The 17,967-nt window shown below is 43.1% G+C and overlaps 1 protein-coding gene across 1 annotated transcript in view; it reads right to left on the reverse strand.

The window, feature by feature from the left end:
• The window catches only part of Kcnmb4 (potassium calcium-activated channel subfamily M regulatory beta subunit 4), a 53,444-nt gene extending 41,561 nt beyond the window's left edge, over positions 1–11,883 (reverse strand). Inside the window, exon 1 of the mRNA XM_021656157.2 lies at positions 11,177–11,883. Coding sequence (XP_021511832.1) covers positions 11,177–11,512 — 336 coding nt within the window. The 5' untranslated portion in view covers positions 11,513–11,883. The remainder of the gene's footprint in view (positions 1–11,176) is intronic.
• Positions 11,884–17,967: the final 6,084 nt, after the last annotated feature.

Below are 17,967 nucleotides of genomic sequence, written 5' to 3' on the forward strand. Positions count from 1 at the left end.
GTGTATGGATGTTTTACCTGCAAGCATGTCTGCATACCACATGTGTGTGTGTGGTACCCCAGAAGAGGGCATCAGAATCCCTGAAACTGAGATTGCAGACGGTTCCGGAAGAGGTGCTGGGGATCAAACCTAAGGCCTCTGGAAGAGCAGCCAATGCTCCTCACTACTGAGCCATCTCTCCAGGCTCATGGTGATGTGGCTCATCTTGGTTGTCTGGAATCCACTAAAGCCAAAGCTGCTGTACAGAACTGCAAGGGATTGTCTTAAATTATCTGAGGTGGGAAAGTGCACTCTAAAGGTGGGCCACACCTCATAATAGAAGTGTCCATAAAGGGACATAGTAGAAGGAGGGCTTTGCTTTCTGCCTGCTTGTCCTCATAAATCTCCCGTTACGCCACCAGATTCCACTGTGGCCTGAAAACCAGCAGCTCTCCTAGACTGCAGCACCAGATTGGGCCTGCCGAGACATCCAGTCTTGTGGATGAACAACTACCGCTGCCTTCTTGGCCTTTCTGTAAGGAAACACCCATTGCTGGACTGTCTGGACTACAGTGTGCAGGCTACTCTAATAAACCATCTTTTAATATACATCTACTCTATCAATTCTGACCCCTTAGAAAACTCAAGTCTTTGAGGGACTCTCAAACTTCACTCAAGAGACTTTACAAGCCAGGCCTCCACTGCCTCCCTTAGAATTTTATTTATTTATTTATTTTCTAGACAGAGTTTCTGTGTGGCCTTGGCTTTCCTGGACTTACTTTGTAAACCAGGCTGGCCTCGAACTCAGAGAGATCCACCTGCCTCTGCCTCACTGAGTGCTGGGACACAGGCGCACGCCACCTCACCTGCCGGCTTCCCATTGAACTCTAAATCTTCTACGGTACAACAAAACAGTCCGTTCAGCTTTGAGCACTAATGGCCATTTCAGCCCAAAGCTCCCAATACTTTCTCCATCTTCACATACTGATCAGAATCTCTGAGCAGTCCCGAGATTATGCCTAATTTTCATACATCTGGTTACAAGCAATCATCATTAATTGTCTATGCACATGTTCACATTTTTTTTCTGTTGAAAAGATGTTTTTTTATTGCCAAGAGCTTATTGACTTTTGAGTCATTTCCCTACCGTAGCGCAAATATTCTCTAATCATTTTTCTTTAAACTTTAACATATTTTATAGTGCTTTTTTTCCTAGTATGTAGTTAAACACAACAGTGTATTCCTTTATGATTTCTGACTCTGATGTTGTGCTTAGAAAGATTTTGCTCACCCTGAAAAGTTATCTAAATATTTATACTTTACTTGTGATTTCATTATTTAGTTCTGTAACTTTAAAATTACATTATGCTAAAACTGAAATTTAAATTAAATGAACAGTTTAACAAGAAAATCTTAACAAGAAAATCTTCCAAGTAAATTTTGCATTCTAATGTAATTTATTATTATTATGAGTATCTATGATGTATGTGAGGATGTTTGCCTGCTACATGTGTATAGGAAAAGGTCAGAGGATAAATTCTGGAAGTCAGTTCTCTCCTTTTACTGGGGGATGCGAGGATTGAACTCAGATCATAGGCTCGTGCAGCAAGTTCTTTTACGTGCTGAGCAGTCTCACCAGCCCCAAGCAACTTTTACTTGGAAAGTTGCTATTTTAAAATATTTTTTCCAAAATAATATTTTAGTTTAGTCAGTTTTAGAATCATCTACTGAATAAGCTATCCTTATAAATTACATAAAATGCTGAAACAAAATAGTAATTCTTGTGTGTGTAATGGCTTCATTAAAATGCAATTCACGTACCACTCAATTCACCAACTCAATGTGTTCAATTTAATGATTTTTAATAGATTCAGAGGCAGCTATCACTACAATCAGTTTAAGAAGATTTTTTTAAATTATACCAAAAAGACACCAATTAGTTTTCACAATCAATGGTCTCATGTGTCCACTAACTCACTGTCAGTCTTGAGAGTATGGAGTTCACTATTGAGAACATTAATATGTGGCCTTTAGTGGTTTAGTAATTGGTTGTTTTTGTTTGTTTTTCTGTTGGCTTTCTTGTTGTTGTTCGTTTTAGGCATCAAAATTTCTTTATCTGAAAAAAAAGCGATACAAAGTAAAGAATTTCAGTGGATGTTTCAGCACAACTTACAAAAAGGTTAAAGATAATTCCGACACGCCTGTGTTGCCATGGTGACCAGAGAGGGCACTCTACACCCTGAGGCTTAGCCTCCCTACTGTCTCCCACAGCAGCTTGTCAAAGAGATGCTCATTCCTCGCCAGCTTCGGGGGCTCACACTGTGCACAGGTTGGTTTTGTGGTCACTGAATTCTTTGATGGCTTTCACCTGCTCACTCGGGGAATGAGTCTTAATGAAGTCACACACTGCTGTCTGTGGCTGGGTTGTGCAGTTCCAAGGCTAACAAACGCGCCCTTGTATTCAGCCCACTCTCTCGTTTGTCACGGTCTGGTTTCTTGATACCCTGCAGGAAGACTTGGCTACCTCGTTGGTCTGTGTCGTCACCAGTTCCACCTCCTCATAACATGCTGAAAGGAAGCATTTGTCAATAAAAGCCACATCATCACGGACCAAGTAGTAAGACACAGATACAGGGAGCCCTAAGCTGATCTGGTGGGCGATGACAGACTCCCAGCCCTGTTGGTAGTTCTGGTTTGCCTGCCAGGGCTTGGGAGCTGGACTGTGAGGGCAGAGGCTAGGAGAAATGCTGCCCTGGGGGTGGTCTGAGGCCTCTGCATGGAGGTGGCAAAGAGCTGCTGATTTTGAATGGTAAGCCAGGGTGCTGAGTCAAATGCCAGGTTCTGGTCAAGTACTGTTGAAGCAGGAGATCATGGCAAATCATAGCAAAGAACTTTGGTTGGCTTCTTAAACTTGGCACATGTTTGTGGTTCACTCAGTTCTTATTATAGTCATATAATTTCCCATTGTATAAATACAGCAGATTCATCCATTCATTAGTTGATGAATGTTTGGTATTTCCTACCTTGTTGCTATTATTAGTGTGGTATATATTTTCCTATATTTTTACTCTCAACATCCATGTTTTTTTTTTAATGTGTTACTCCTAAAACCAGAATATATTTGATTTTGATGTTTCTGAACTAACAATCCCTGCCTTTTAACTGTGGTAATTGCTCCATTTACATATAACACACACAGACAAGAATATGTTTAATACCTATTTAGAACTTTTGTTCTACAGATTCACACTCCTTTTTGAATCATGGGGCTTGTCTGTGCTGAGTAAGCACTGAGCTACACAGCAGCCCATAAATCGTTTTACAATACACATCTTAAGTTTGATCATGGAACTTAGACGGAGTCTAGGCTGAGACCAGAGAACGAGCATTTCTATCCAGTTCACAGATGGTGCTGATGCTGGTAGAATGTTGACCACACTTTGAGAAACAGAAGTTTGGAAGATGAAACAGACTGCACATGAGGAGGCTTGTGAAGAGGTACTAAAAAATAAACACAGTAAAAGGGGACCGTGTTTGGGACTAGAGAGACAGCTCAGCAGTTTAGAAAGCCTCCTGTTTCCCCCAGAGGACTCTGGGTAAAGGTTTCACAATCCACGTGGCCCACTGCACTGATGAAATGAATCCAGACACTCTTTGTAGCTCATGTGAAAACAGAGAACTTTATACACACCTGATGTACTAGAGCCTGCAAAGATGTAAACTAATTTGAATTCATTTCTTGACCAAAAAAAATAACGTATGTAATGATTTGCAATTATAACACAGGTTGTTTTTAAAGAATAGAAGAGGGGACTATTACAAGTCCAAATTACAAATTTTTGCACACTGGTTTATGTCCTAGAGAACATCTAAAGCGCAGAATGAGAAATGGTTAGAGACATATGTAATATGAAACACCATTCTGTCAGTGTCTTCCTGTGAGTAATTATGCTAATTGTAATATAAATGTGCTGTTGATCTAGGAACTCAGCAGCTTATGCAATTCTGCTAAAGGCTAAAAAAACTTAAACCCTGGGGAAATAAAACTTGACATCTTCATTCATGAAGGAGAGCAAAAACCATTTTAAGCAAATAAAATGTGTCAAAAAACCTCACAATAGCGTTACAGTTCCGAGGTATTTGTGATAAAAAAAAAAAAACAAAAAAAAAAAAAACAAAAAAAACCCCACATTTTCCTCAAATTGCAAATAAAAAGATAACATCATAAATCTCCAGAATTTCAGTTTCTGATTTTTTTTTAAATAAGTGATTCTGGGGGAACCTTAAAAATGGAGATTTTTTCATAAATGTATCCACAAGTAGAGATTAGAGATAGAGCATGAAAACCAACCTTGGATCCATAAATTAGATTGACTTTAAAGTGTGAATTCCAACACTTGGGAGGTGGAGGCTGGGGGATCTCTGATTTGAAACCAGCTTGGTCTACATAATAGGCCAGCCAGACTTACATGGTGAAACCGTGTCTCAAAAGAAAAGGAGAACAATTAGTATGTTATTTTGTTTGATGAGACAATGCCTTCCTATGTTGCTCAGGCTGGCCTCAAACCTGTCACCCTCCCGCCTCAGCCTCAGCAACCTCAGCGCTAGAATCACAAGTGCTCACTACCACGGCTCGCGTGTTCTGGAATACCTGACCGTCTCAGTTGCCTGCTCAAAAACACACCTTGGCTTCTGGGTGAGTGTTGAGCTGAGACATAAACTTCGCGACTAAGCAATAAACAAACATACATTCACCATCACTACAGGGTGGAGAGATGGTTCAGCAGTTAAGAGCATCGCTGTTCCAGAGGACCTGGGTTCAGTTCCCAGGACATGCACTGCAGCTCACAGTTGTCTGTACCTTCCAGGGGATCTTAGTCCTTCCTCTGGCCTCAATGGAAACCATGCATGCACGTGGGGCACAAAACACATACGGTAAAAACACCTGAACACATAAAATAATAATAATTTAAACAATTCCGGACGTCAGAAGGTCTATTAGGGTAACATCTACATTCCAGCCAAGCTTTGCTTCTTTCTGGAGTTAGGGGAGAATCCATTCCCTTGCCTTTTCCCTTTCCTTGGAAATTATCTGCATTCATAAGCTCATGGCACAGCAGGATTCAAAGCTACTAGCCAGGGCTGGTTGTATCTTCCTCAAAATAAATTATTCTGACCTCTGCCTATGTTCCACTTTGAAAGACCCTAACAGTTATATTAAGACTACATATAGACTTTAAGATAATCTCCCATTAAAATTATTATTATATTATCATTACGTTTATGAGTGTCTTGCCTGTATTTATGTCTGGTGCATGGAGAGACCAGAAGAGGGTGCTGAATCACCTGGAATTGGAGCTACAGATGGTGAGCTGCCATGTGGGTGCTAGGAATCAAATCAGGGTCCTCTGGAAGAGCAGACAATGCCCTCAACTGCTGAGCCATCACTCCTGACCCTAATCTCTCAGTTTTAACACCAGCTGATGCCCTATCTTAACTCCCCACTTCCGGCTAACATAGACACACACACATTTTTAAGGCTTATGATGCAAATCTCCATGAGGTAATCTTCCTCCCATAGCACCCCAGTGACCACCCAGCCCTTCCTGACGGCCAAGGGCACTGCACTATTTCCCTTCCTATCTTCCCTCATAGCAATCAACCTGCAGATGCCCCAGCATACCCCCCACTCACATGGTTCAAAGCCTTGCTTGTAGTATTTCTCTCTCTCTTGTTAATCTTTTCATTCCTCCTTCTCCTCACCAAGATAAAAGCTCTCTTCTCATAGACTCACGGCCGATGTCTCTTTTTCCATGAAACTTTGTTCCTAAGCTTCTTATTGAATGTCCCTATCATGTATTTGTGCCTCCCTATAGAGCAAACTTGGCATTTTGACTTTTTTTATGGTTACCTATGTTCTGTGTGTCCTCTGCTATGCCATAATCTTGTGGGCAGAAACTCATAAATTCATCTTCATTTTTGTACCTGTTAGGCACACGTGAGACCAAACCCTTGTTTTCAGCCACATCCACCCTTGTAAACTCTCCCTCTTTTGTAAAGGTACCCTATTTGCTCTGCTGTGTTTGCCAAAATCTTTGGAGCCACCTTCTATTCCTCTTGCCTTTCTTCTTTATGTCAACAATAAATCTTACTGCAGGTACCTACTGGCCTAGTGAGAGACCAAATGATTAAAAATCAGCTATTAATTAAGGCCTGAACTAGGTGGGTGGAGAAGTCCAGGAATGCCCTGAGGGGAAGGACTGCCTTACTGCATTCTTTCCCCACCCACTAAGATACAGTTGCTAGGAAACTGGACCATCCCCCTAGGGAGGGACACCAGGTCATTATGGTCTGGGGACCTTCCTATAGCCAATCAATTCAAAATGTAGCATTTTGACCAATAGATGCTTGCCACGCAGGAATCGCCCCTGCCTTGGGCATGCTGGGATAGACCAGAATCTTTAAATCACCCAACTAACCTGGGCACGGGGCACTCAGCTCCCACCTCTTCGGCAATGGGGGGTGGGGGTGGGGGCCAAGCTGCAGCTTGTAATTTACAATAAGAAGAACCTTATGTATTTACAGCGGAGCCTGTTTATTCCTGGTCTTTTGGGGTTCGTGAACTGGGCAGAACACTAGTCCTCCACTCTATTTTGCCCTTTCTTGTTCTTCCAGCTCCCTCTGTCCAAACTGGCCTATCTGCTCCTCAGGCTACACAAATGAGCATGTGTATGCAAGAGCACACATGTAACCATCCACATACATTATTTTCAGCACCCAGAGGAGCAGTTCAGACCTTTAAAAGTAACCAGATTATATTTGAGCTTTGCTCAGTGTTGTGTCTTTACTTTTTATCATGTTTACAATAAAACCAAATGCCTTTGCTCTTCATGGCTCCACTGCCACCTCCCTCTGCCCAAGGCCTGGCTCTCCGTGGCCCAGTCACACTGCTGGACCCACTGTTCCTCTAACAAACCTAGTGGCTGCTCATCCCATGGTCTCTGCACCTACTATCTGTGGAAATGTCTTTCTCCAGAGAGCCAAGGGCCGTGTTTCTCTCTGTCCTTTCAGTCTCTGGGGGCTTGTACAGCTTCCAACCTCTGCAATGGCCATTTCATCAGAGCCACTTGCTGTGAGCATCTTGCATTTCACAAGGGCAGTCCATGTCTCTCTTGTCACTTCCTATGCTCTCACCCTGCCAAAACTTGTAAAAATCCACCACTACACGAAATTCCACTGTAAATTGACTTAGGCCTGTTTCCTGTGCCAAGATGCCAGCTTTCTGAGTGCAGGAACTCTGATCTCTGTTCTTGTTCTGGAACCAAGTAGTACACACAGCACAGCAAACTGTTAAGTGAACAAGCTCATCTTTACATGTCTTGCCCAGCTTTTGACCTGTTCTTTGGCCACCACAGATTCTAAGAAATCAGAAGCTCAATTAAATCTATCTATCTATCTATCTATCTATCTATCTATCTATCTATCTATCTCATTTGTCTCTCTATCATCTATCTCTCTATATAATTATATATAATTTATATATGTTATTTAATAACATCATCAAAGGGAAAAAAATCCAAAGAAAGCCACTTCTTCATTGATAAATGAAGACTAGAGGTGCTGGCACAACTCCACTACCTTTTCATTATGAAGCTCTGGTCTGATGGATTTCTCCCTAGAGCACAAAACACATCCATACATGTCAAAGCTCAGTAGTCTCCCCAGGAGCCACACTGCCTTTACATGTGTGGGGACAGGGTCCATGTGTGTGGGTCTGAAGATCCTTCACCAAGGTGATTGGCAGCCACAATGCCTTCACCTGTGCTCTTTTGCCTTCTTGGATGTCGTTCTTCAAGCCAAAAGCCTTTCTCGGCCCCTGCTAAGGTTTTCTTTGTCTCTTTTCAGTTCCAAAGTATTGGTTTCTTAGAAACAGACTTATTGTTTGCTTTTAGGTTTCTCATTATCAAAGAGGGTGAAAACCCCTTTCCAAACAAAAACTTAAACATGGAGCCTGTCTCTGATTTCCCATTCTCACGCCACATGCCACAGGGCACTTCCTAAATTTAGCTTTTCTTTGCCATCCAAAGTAGGTAACTGTTTGCAGTTGTGCACATCTGTTTCATTCAAACTAATCGATTTTAAACGAGCTTCCCACACTAAGTTTAAGTGGTTCTCTTCCTTCCCTTCAGCGTTTCTCTGAGTCCCTATTTTAATACCGCCTTCTACAGTCAGCATCATCTACATCTTTTATGTTGAAAACATGAACATCAATCACCGTGAATTCATTCTGAAGTCCAGCGCTTTTCTTGCAGAGCAGAAGAGCGCATTTCCCAAGACGCTGGTTTTCATTTCTTGGATGTGCATTAGAGTCATCTGCACAATTCTGAAAGCTACTAGACTCACGCCCCTTCCAGGACCAAATCAACGTGCCTGAAAACTAGACCTAAGCACAAGAATTTGTTTTTTAAAGTTCCCAAGTAATCGCACAGTTCAGCCATAGGCGAGGACCACAGACTATTCAGCGCTTGCAACTGTGAGTCTCAGAGAGGCAGTGCAAGCTGAGGGCAGTAGCAAGACAAAGAGGCTACAGAGTGGATCATCTCCCCAGTCAAGCCCCTACCTGACTGGAATACTAGACACAGTGTTTCCCTCTGAAAAGAACAACTTAATGAGCAGGACTTAGGTACTATAAAGGAGTTGTTAGTGGGAGGCCAGCATTTTCCTCAGAGGTCTAGAGCTTAACAATCCATGTACCTGTAACTTCCATCCCCTCCCCGCCTTCTGCTGTGATACTTTTAGCAAAGTCCAGAATACAGTACTGGCTCTATTTATATGGGAATTTCTTCCGATGGCTGGGTTTGGAGAGAATGTGAGAAGTGGACGGGACACGAAAGGAATAAATTGGAAAATTAAGAGGAAGGTAGGACACATCTCTGTGGAGCCAATATGCAACAGGACTGGGTAGCGGGGAGTGTTAAGTTGAGAGGACACTGTAGAAGCCTAATTTTATTATGTACCTGACCCCACCAGGATGTTTTGGTTACCCTGAATTTTTCCATTACTAAGTGCTTACAAACATTTCCAAATCGAACACTTAATTGACAAAAAAGTGATGTTTGTTCTATAAATACTATAATGCATCATAGTTTGAACAAAGAGATGGATATCTGGCAGAGGAAACCTTGCATAAATTGATGGAGAGGTCATTCATGACTTTCTGGATCATAAAATGTAATTTTTTTCCAGTTCTGACAATTTTGTGAATAGTCTACCTTACAATTTTGTTTGATACTTCTTCAGAGTAACTATTGCCAAGTTCTTAACCGGCACTGAGAAAAAATGAGATTACTTGCAAGTGAAGAGAGAGACACAGAGAGAACTTTAATATTACATAAAACATGATTGCTTCCAAGTGATTTAAGAATCATGTCCTAAATGATTCCAATTTATTTCTGTTGCCAGATCCTGCAAAACTGCCTGGAAACTGTAAGTCACCTTATGTGGCAAATTCTAATTTGTCTATGCCAAATTTAGATATTAACCATCTACTATCACGTCTGTCTATGCATATGTATAATTTATTATTGATTACACCACTACTCAAAAATAATTAGCAGTGTTTCACCAACCATGGCCACTCCTAAATGCCAACTACAGAATATCTTCTAAATCACAAAATTACCACTTGATTTAAAAAAAAGTTTTTCTAAAACTATGAGGCTTCTTTTTAAATTCCCAAGCACTAAGCAGATCAACTGACATCTGTCTTTGAGACCCAACAGTTGTTCAAGAGCTTGGTCATTTAGCCTGTATTAAAAATGTTTATTTATATATTTACTGTCCCTGCATTATCTTCATTTTTAAGGCAAATGAATCTTCATGCATTACCGGGAGACTTTTCCAATGAGGAGTCAATCATAGTTTTAAGAGTAATTACCTCTAACTTTCCAAATTAATGAGTTATGCTTAAGTTTCTCTGCACAGTGATGGTGAGCTTGTTTAAACTATTAATTCAGGTTTTGGATTAATGTATCTTGTCACCTTTAAAAGAGTGTGTTCCTGTGTGCACAGGACTCATTTTCTCTGGAATGATTTCCTGTCTTCAAGCATAGCTCTCACAAAGTAAAAAAAGAGTCAGTAACTTAAATAAATATACACACCTTTGGTTGGCAGCAGGAAGGACCAAACGCATCAAAGAACCTCCTGCAGAAGCAGGCACACCGCAAAGCTCAATTAGTTCACCGACTGAGGACACTGCTTTTTATAAGCGCTTTTCTCCCCTGGGAAGTTTTCTGAGTCTCCCTCTCTGCTCTCCCGAGGTTCTCTTGCAAGTCCTAACCAGGTTTTATCTATTTTTTTTCCTCCTCTTTTTTTTTTTTTTTTTTTTTTTGCTTGCATGCTTGCGACAACAAAAGAAGTCAGGAAAAGGCTGCTTGGTATATTTCATCGAGGACTTTTCTATTTTCGGTGAGTTTTACTGTTCTCCCACTGCTCCTGACTGTCCCCAAAAACCCAGAGTGGTTAGGACCTCTCCCACGCCCCCATCCACCCACCACCACCACCACCACCACCACCACCACCACCACCACCACCAACAACAACAACAACAACAACAAAACCGACGTAATCAGAATTTCTCCTTGGATTCCTGGTCACTGTTGAGCCCCCCGCCCCTATCCCGCAAAGACCATCTTTAGACCTCAAGTTAAAAACCTCTAATCACAACTCAAAGGCAAGAACTTTCCAGGAGCGAAGACCCCCTCAACCTCTCAAAGCAGGTCACGCGTGTCCTTGGGAGTTGTTGAGGCCAGAGGAAACTCAGGCTGCTGTTGACCCTATTCTGGAGTAGCTGAGTTCCCGCTATCCCACCGCCACGTTCGAGGGAAAAGTTAACTTTCTTTGTTCCTCGAGTTTAGGCAAAACCTGTCCTGCGGGCGCTGGACCTGGGCTTGGGTTGTGGAGCTCAGAAATCTAACGTCAAAAGAGATCAGTGTTTGCAGAGAGATTCTGGGTAGCTGCCCCGCGGGCGAACACACCCTGAGGAGGGGAGCTCTGGGACTCCGCAGAAGCGAGCACGCACCTCCCGCCTCCTATCCCCCGCGAGCAAGGGCAGTAACGCTCCGAGCCTCCCTCCGGGGTCTAACCCGGACGCTGGCCCCGAACCTGCACCGCCAGGAGGGAGCCCCCGCGTCCTTACCTTGGGGTTGGTCAGGAGCTGGTGCTGGTCGCTGTGCAGCAGCGCCCGGGAGTTGGACTCGGAGTTGTTCACGTATACCTGGACGCAGGGGTACTGCGAGGTGCCCCTGCAGTCGGTGCCACAGGTGAAGGTGCACTCGAACACCTCGCCGAGCTGCTGCACCGACAGCACCGTGCAGTTGGCCGCCGTGGCTTGCAGATCCTGCAGCGCGGGACTGAGCCAGCAGAAGCCGAAGATGAAGAGCGACACGACGCCGGAGATGATGAGGAACAAGCCGAGCCGGATGCTCTTGTCTTCGGCTTCCGTGTACTCGTAAGCCACCCTGAGCTTCGCCATCGCCCCCCAAGTCTCCACGGCTGGCGCGCTCCCCGCCCCCTCCCGCCCCCGGCGCGGAGCTCGGCTGCCTCGGGCGGGCGGGAGGAGCCGCCGCCGCCGCCGCCGCCGCCGCGGCCGCGCGACAGCAGGGGAGTGGGCGGCGAGGGGGGCGCGCGCGAGAACAAAGGGGCCGAGGCCGGCGACGCCCCCGGCGGTGGCCCGGCTCCCGCGGGGCGCCTCAGAGCGTCCGGCACCCCGGGGCTCCCGGAGCCGGCCCCCGCCCCCGCGCGCTCCGCGCCCCGCGCCCGCCTCCCCGCGCGCGCCGCCCTCCTGCCATCGCCGCGGACGCTCGCCCGCCCGCCCGCCCGCCGCCCCGACGCTGGGAGCGGCTGGGCTGCCGGGCCCGGCTCCGCCGCGGAGAGAGGGCCGCTCCTCCCCGCCCCGGGCGCCGCCGCCCCGCCCCGCCCCGCGCCGCGCCGCGCCCCGCAGCTCCCGTGGGCGAGCACCCGGGCCCGCCGCGAGCTGCTCGCGGGATCCTCGCCAGAGCCAACCTTTTGCGAGATGGCGGAGACGGCCCCCTGCGAAACGCCGTGGCAGCGACCAAGCGTGGCTGGGGAGAAAGTTAAAAGAGGAGAGGATGAGCCAAGAGAAGCGGGGGAGGGTGCCGGGAGCCTGCAAGGCGGGAATCTCAAAACTCCGGCGCCCTGGAGCCGCGGCGAGCTGCGCTCGGGTAGCGGCGGGGGACGGGGGGCGCTGGCGCGGACGCAGGGCCAGGCCCCCCGGCGAGCGGCGGGAGCGGAAGGCCCTCGCGGATCCCACGCCGCCGCCGGGTCCGTGCTGGCGGAGTCCGCGGGACAGTGCGTGCAGGCGAGATCGGATAGCTGAACGGGGTCTGCGGACTCGGCTGGAAGAATAGGTCTCGGGCAGGGGGAACGACCCCCAGGGCTAGGACGCGAACAGGTGGCCGAGGCTGGCAGCCCCCAAGCTTAGGGCTCCGGAGGGCAGAGTCCCTTAGCCTCTTTATGGGTCTTGCCACCCTTAGCCCGCCCTGGGATTTGAAGGTGAGGGTTTTGTTTTGTTTTTGTTTTAACATCTGCGCAAGGCGACCACGGCGTGCAGACACTTCGTAACTGGTACAGCTTCTGAAGTTCTGCTGTTAGTCCTTCGCCTCTCTACTTCATCATTGCTGCTTCCATTACCCACCCGGCCGACGCATACCTTCAGCTTCTATTATCCTGGCTTTTCTTTGTAAGTTAAAACTACTTTTGGCTTAATTTTTCTTTAAATCATAAAATCAAACTTGAGAACTGTTTCTAGCTACATTTGGAAGAATAAATGTAAAATAAACACATAAACCTCTTTGTCTTGCCTTGCAAGTCTCAGATGAATGAACTCATGTTCCTGGTGAATATCAAATGCAGAATCATGGAAATTTCAAGCCCACTCCAACAGACTTCAGACACTTAGCTCGCACTGATTGAATACCTTTCGACAGAGTTCTGACAGGTTATGCTGACATGTATTTCCAAGCAATGGGAAAGGAGACCTTCAGTGTGTCTTTCTTAATGAATAAAAAGACTGCAGAATTTGGAAAACTTTAAAATCACAAAGATATGACTCAGTATTTTCTAAGTTTAGGGGAAGACACTTCTTTTATTTCTGCCTGGAATTTTATTTGCTTTGTTGGTGTAAAGACACGTTAGGGGCACGTTACCTAAAAGAAGAGTGATCTCAACAGTTTAAGTGTCTTTCTTAACTTCAAATCCTACAACAGATTCTAACCCTCATTTTAAGGCAGCCTCTTCTAGGATCGGAGATGTGTGTTTGTGTGTGAGTGTATGAACAAGTAACCAGACCACTTATGCTGAGACACTGAATCCTGAGCAAAATAATTCATACAATGACCAGAAAGCTCAGGACAGAAGTCTAAGAGAAACTTAACGAATATTACAATTTCAGTGCCTCTAGAACTCGAGTTCTGAAAGAAACCTCTTCCTCACAACTGTGTCATCACGGAATTACCTTAACACAAATGTCTGTTCAGTTTCTTTCTTCATGGTTATTCTCAAGGGGATGGAAGAAGCTGTTGCTCTCCAGCTCCCTGTTATTCAAAAAAAAATTTTTTTTTTCTGATTTCCTTTCTGCATTGGTTTGTCTTCTGTGTTAAGTGACTTCACAAATTAAATCCACTAGTTTTATTCTGAAGGATGCACTAGGAATATGTGTGTTTCTTAAGGCTGCCTTGTAGCATTCCTAAGGAAAGCTGGATATAGTTGTTTCATAAAACATGTCATCATTGACTTTAAGCCAGAAGGGCAATAGGTACCTCAGGGACCTCAGAAAGGTTAACATCCAGGGTAATTTAGCACCCATCTGTTCCCAGGAGGGCAGAGACAGCACAGAAAAGGAAGCTATTCCTTCCTACGAATAGCACCCCATCAACAGAAACTAAGAGGCACCATGTTCAGAACCAGCCTCCCTTATAGAATACTGATGTCTCTGTAGCTCCCTCATGATAGCCAGAGCCAGCTACAATGAACTTTCGTTTAGAAGAAAAGCAAAACCTTCCTAAAGAAGAGCATTTAAGCTTTGTGATCAACACTACAAAAGTTCTGTGGCTTATGTTAATATTGCACTATCCAATCTCATGCAAGGAGGACTTTAATATCGCAGGGATGGAGCATGTTCTCGTCTGTTCTTTCCAGAATCAGCACATTGTGAAGTCTTCCTATAACAAGCTTAGTAAACACGTGTAGCTAACTACACAGATAAGAAAAGTCAGACATCATCACCTTCCTCATTAAAATTCACATTCTGGAATTAAAAGTTTTAAACGTTTGCAACTAACTGTAACTAGGTAGGAAGAAGCTGTGATCCAACAAAAACAAAATCATATCGAAATCTTATTTCCTCAATTTAAGTACAACTAGAAAATTGAGTTTCCTTTTATTTAATCTTAGTTTTAAAATACTTAGTTTGGAGGTTGAAGAATGGCTCAGCAGTTAAGAGCACGTACTGTTCTTGATGGGGTCCGGAGTTCTACTCCCAGCAGCCCCGGCGGCAGCACACAACCACCCATTCCTGCAGCTCTTGAGCATCTGACACCTCTCTCCTCCACAGGCACCAACTCTCACATACTTACAGACAGACATACACATACTAAAATTTTAAAATAAAGGTTTGCAGGGGACTGGAGAAATGGTTCAGTGGTTAAGAGCACTGGCTGCTCTTCCAGAGGACCAGAGTTTGGTTCCCAGCACCCACCCGGCAGCTCACAAGAGTCTGTAACTCTAGTTCCAGGAGATCCAATGGACTCTGCAGGAATCGTGTGTGATATATATGTATCACACATACACGAAAGTAAAACATCCATACACTTAAAATACAAAAAAGATTAGCTTTTTAAAATGGTTTAAGTTTTACTAAATGTTTTCTAGCCTGCTATAAGCAAGAACTTTATTGTGCCCCATTATGAGTGCTACATGTTTATTTCCTTAGACTTCACATTTGAAATACAGCTCTAGCCATGTTACCTATTTTAGTGAGCATGTCATAACGGAGAACACAACTACTTCTGGATACTTAGAATATATTAGGTACAAATTAACCTAAGTTTCCTAAGACTTTTCATGTCATCGAAACAGCAAATACTTTTTTTTAAAGTTTGAATTTGTTTGTACACAGGCAAAGTGATAAGCAAAATGCCAAAAGTGGAAGATGTAATCACTTTGTATAGATAACTTTTAAATTAAAATTACTTGAAAATTTCATCCTTACGTTTTGATCAAACCTACCCATGCCCCTCCCCCAACTTGTCATACTCATGTAGTCTTTTTAAACCCAGAATCCACTTAATGCTGCTATATGTTCACAGGCCATCCACAGGCCATCTGAAGTCTGACGCCCTGAAGCAACCTGACAGTCTCCCTTATCCACCAGCCATCAATTGGCAATAGCTCTTCAGGTAGGCTAGGTCTTCATAAGCCTCCCCCCTCCTCATTGCTTAAATATTAAAGTTTTAAACTTTTTGAAAATCTTCAAAGGAGTACTGCTAGTGATAGCTAGAGTCCCTCAGGTCTTATGATCTTTCATGTTCACTGATTTTTTTTTTTTTTTTTAAATAGGAGATAGTTATTTATGTAGAAAAGGGGAGTGTCAGCTTTGGAACAAGAAATTAGAAACCAAGAGACTTTGGCTCCAGCTTTAGCAGTAATTCATCTGATATAATCAACATTTCTCTTCAAATGGAAGGGTCAAGCTACAATTATTTTTAATAGTCTAGTATTAAATTATAAATTGTTTCCAAATAAAAAAACAAACAAACCTTGTGTTGCTATGTGATATACACCTAGTCAAGGGTATTCCAAAATAATCCTCAAATACAAAGAACATCTTCCTGCAGTGGGCTAAAGGGGAGCATGGGAGTACCCTTGGGGCATGCACATATATTTATTGAATAACTGAAGTAGGTTACTCACAAATGTCCTAAATTAATCGTCTCATGAGGAGGGATAAATTCAGAGATTAGCATTTCCATGAGGACACATCTAAAATGAAGTTAAAAGACATTATATGCAAGGGATGTTCAGCATATGCACTATGAAACTCATGAAAGGGACAATCGATAGAGGAATGTTGGAGCTGATGGCTTAATCTAGCCCGCGTTTATTCTGAATCACATTTGTGTTTAACAATGCTATTGTTGAGACACATTCCAGATCAAATAACTGTTGTATGTGAGACAGGGATCTTTAGTATTTAGGTTAGATTCAAGCTACAAAGTACGTAACACACACACACACACACACACACACAAGGTGCTTACAAGAGTCACCAATTTATTCTAGAGTGTAAAGAAATCCTACACTATTTATGCAGAAAATAAGTTAATAGACTTTCTTCCCTTTTAGCTAGATATATCTAAAGATAGAAAACACATTGACTACTATTGTCTTATGCTTTGGACCACTTAAAGAGGAACTTTATCATAATTACTATTTGTGCCTTGCTGTAACAACATTGGTCCTTGTTATACCATGGTATTATTAAAGATAAAAATAGTCATAAGAGTAAAGCCGTAGAAAGAATAGATTCCTATCCAGATGTGCAGCCATTTTGTTCTTCCCTTTTCTTCCAGTGCATTTTCCCATTACTTTGGTTTCTTTTGATGGGGTTCAGGACACTAAAGTTTTATAACCTTAAACTCTTAAATTTAATAAATGAATGAAGAGAGAATAATTCAAAATTGGAAAGGAAACCCCAGTTTGGTGCTCTATGAAACAAGAATCTGTGCCTTCATTTCCCATACCATGTAATTTACAAACACTTTAATGAGAATGGCTCTTATTCAGGAATGTCACTATAAATGTAGAGAATCAGGAAAATTATTGGCTCATCTTTATTAGACAGTTCATATTTGAATTTTTTGCAAGTCAACTAATTTCATATTCAAATTTTAGATCTACATTTAGAATGAACCAAGAATAAGCCAAAGCTTTAGATAATGTAAATGTAGAAATAATTTTTGAGCACAGTAACATAAATGGCACTTAAATAATGGTATGCTTTATATAATAGCATACTTGAGGAATATTAATTATTCAAAGACATTAAAACACTCAAATGGTGTTTCTCTTAGGAGGAGGAAATATTTAACAACTCAAAAGCAGACCAAATGAATGCACTGCTACATATGCTAATTAAAACTACATCTTAAAATAAATGTTCAGCATGTAACAGATTTGAAGGTAGCTTTGAAACATTGTGGCTGCCCCAAATCTTATTTTTACACACAAGATGAAACTATTTATGTCATTCCCTCAGATAATGTTTTCTTATTGAAGTGTGTAATTTCGAAGTTTTCACCTCAGTTTTTCTCTTATAAATAAATGTCAAGTGGTCAGACTTAAAATGTTACACTAGCTCAGCCACCTGTGGAAATCCTATCACCCTTGAAATCTGAGGCATTTCCCCTTAATGTTTGAAGAACACGTGGAGGTAATTATCAAAATTACCTCTGGTTTGCAGTAGGAACAAAATTTCCTGGAAGAAAAACTCCTTTCTTATAAATTAAGAAAAACATTATGTAGCTATGATGTTTCTTAGGTCAAAGACAAACGGAAAAAATTTTATGAAATGCTTATGCAAAGTAAGAGGCCATCCCCTAGGGCTGGAGAGTTGCCTGAGTGGTAATGAGCACTTGCAGAGGATCTAGGTTTGATTCCCAACAACCAGGGTGGCTCACCATCATTCATAATCCAACACTCTCTTCTGGACTCTAAGGTCATTGCACACAACATAAATATAGATGAGATGAAACACACATACGCATAAGCCTAAGAACTAGGAATAGTTTTCCTCAGCTGGTACTCCAAATGCTGCTTAAAGGAGCAAGAATTGACACAAGACTGATTCTCACTAGTGATGTATCAGACCCAAGCTATAGTATGGTAGGTGCCAACCAGGGTCTGGAAATG

This window comes from Meriones unguiculatus, chromosome 2, assembly GCF_030254825.1.
Source record: "Meriones unguiculatus strain TT.TT164.6M chromosome 2, Bangor_MerUng_6.1, whole genome shotgun sequence".
Taxonomy (NCBI): domain Eukaryota; kingdom Metazoa; phylum Chordata; class Mammalia; order Rodentia; family Muridae; genus Meriones; species Meriones unguiculatus.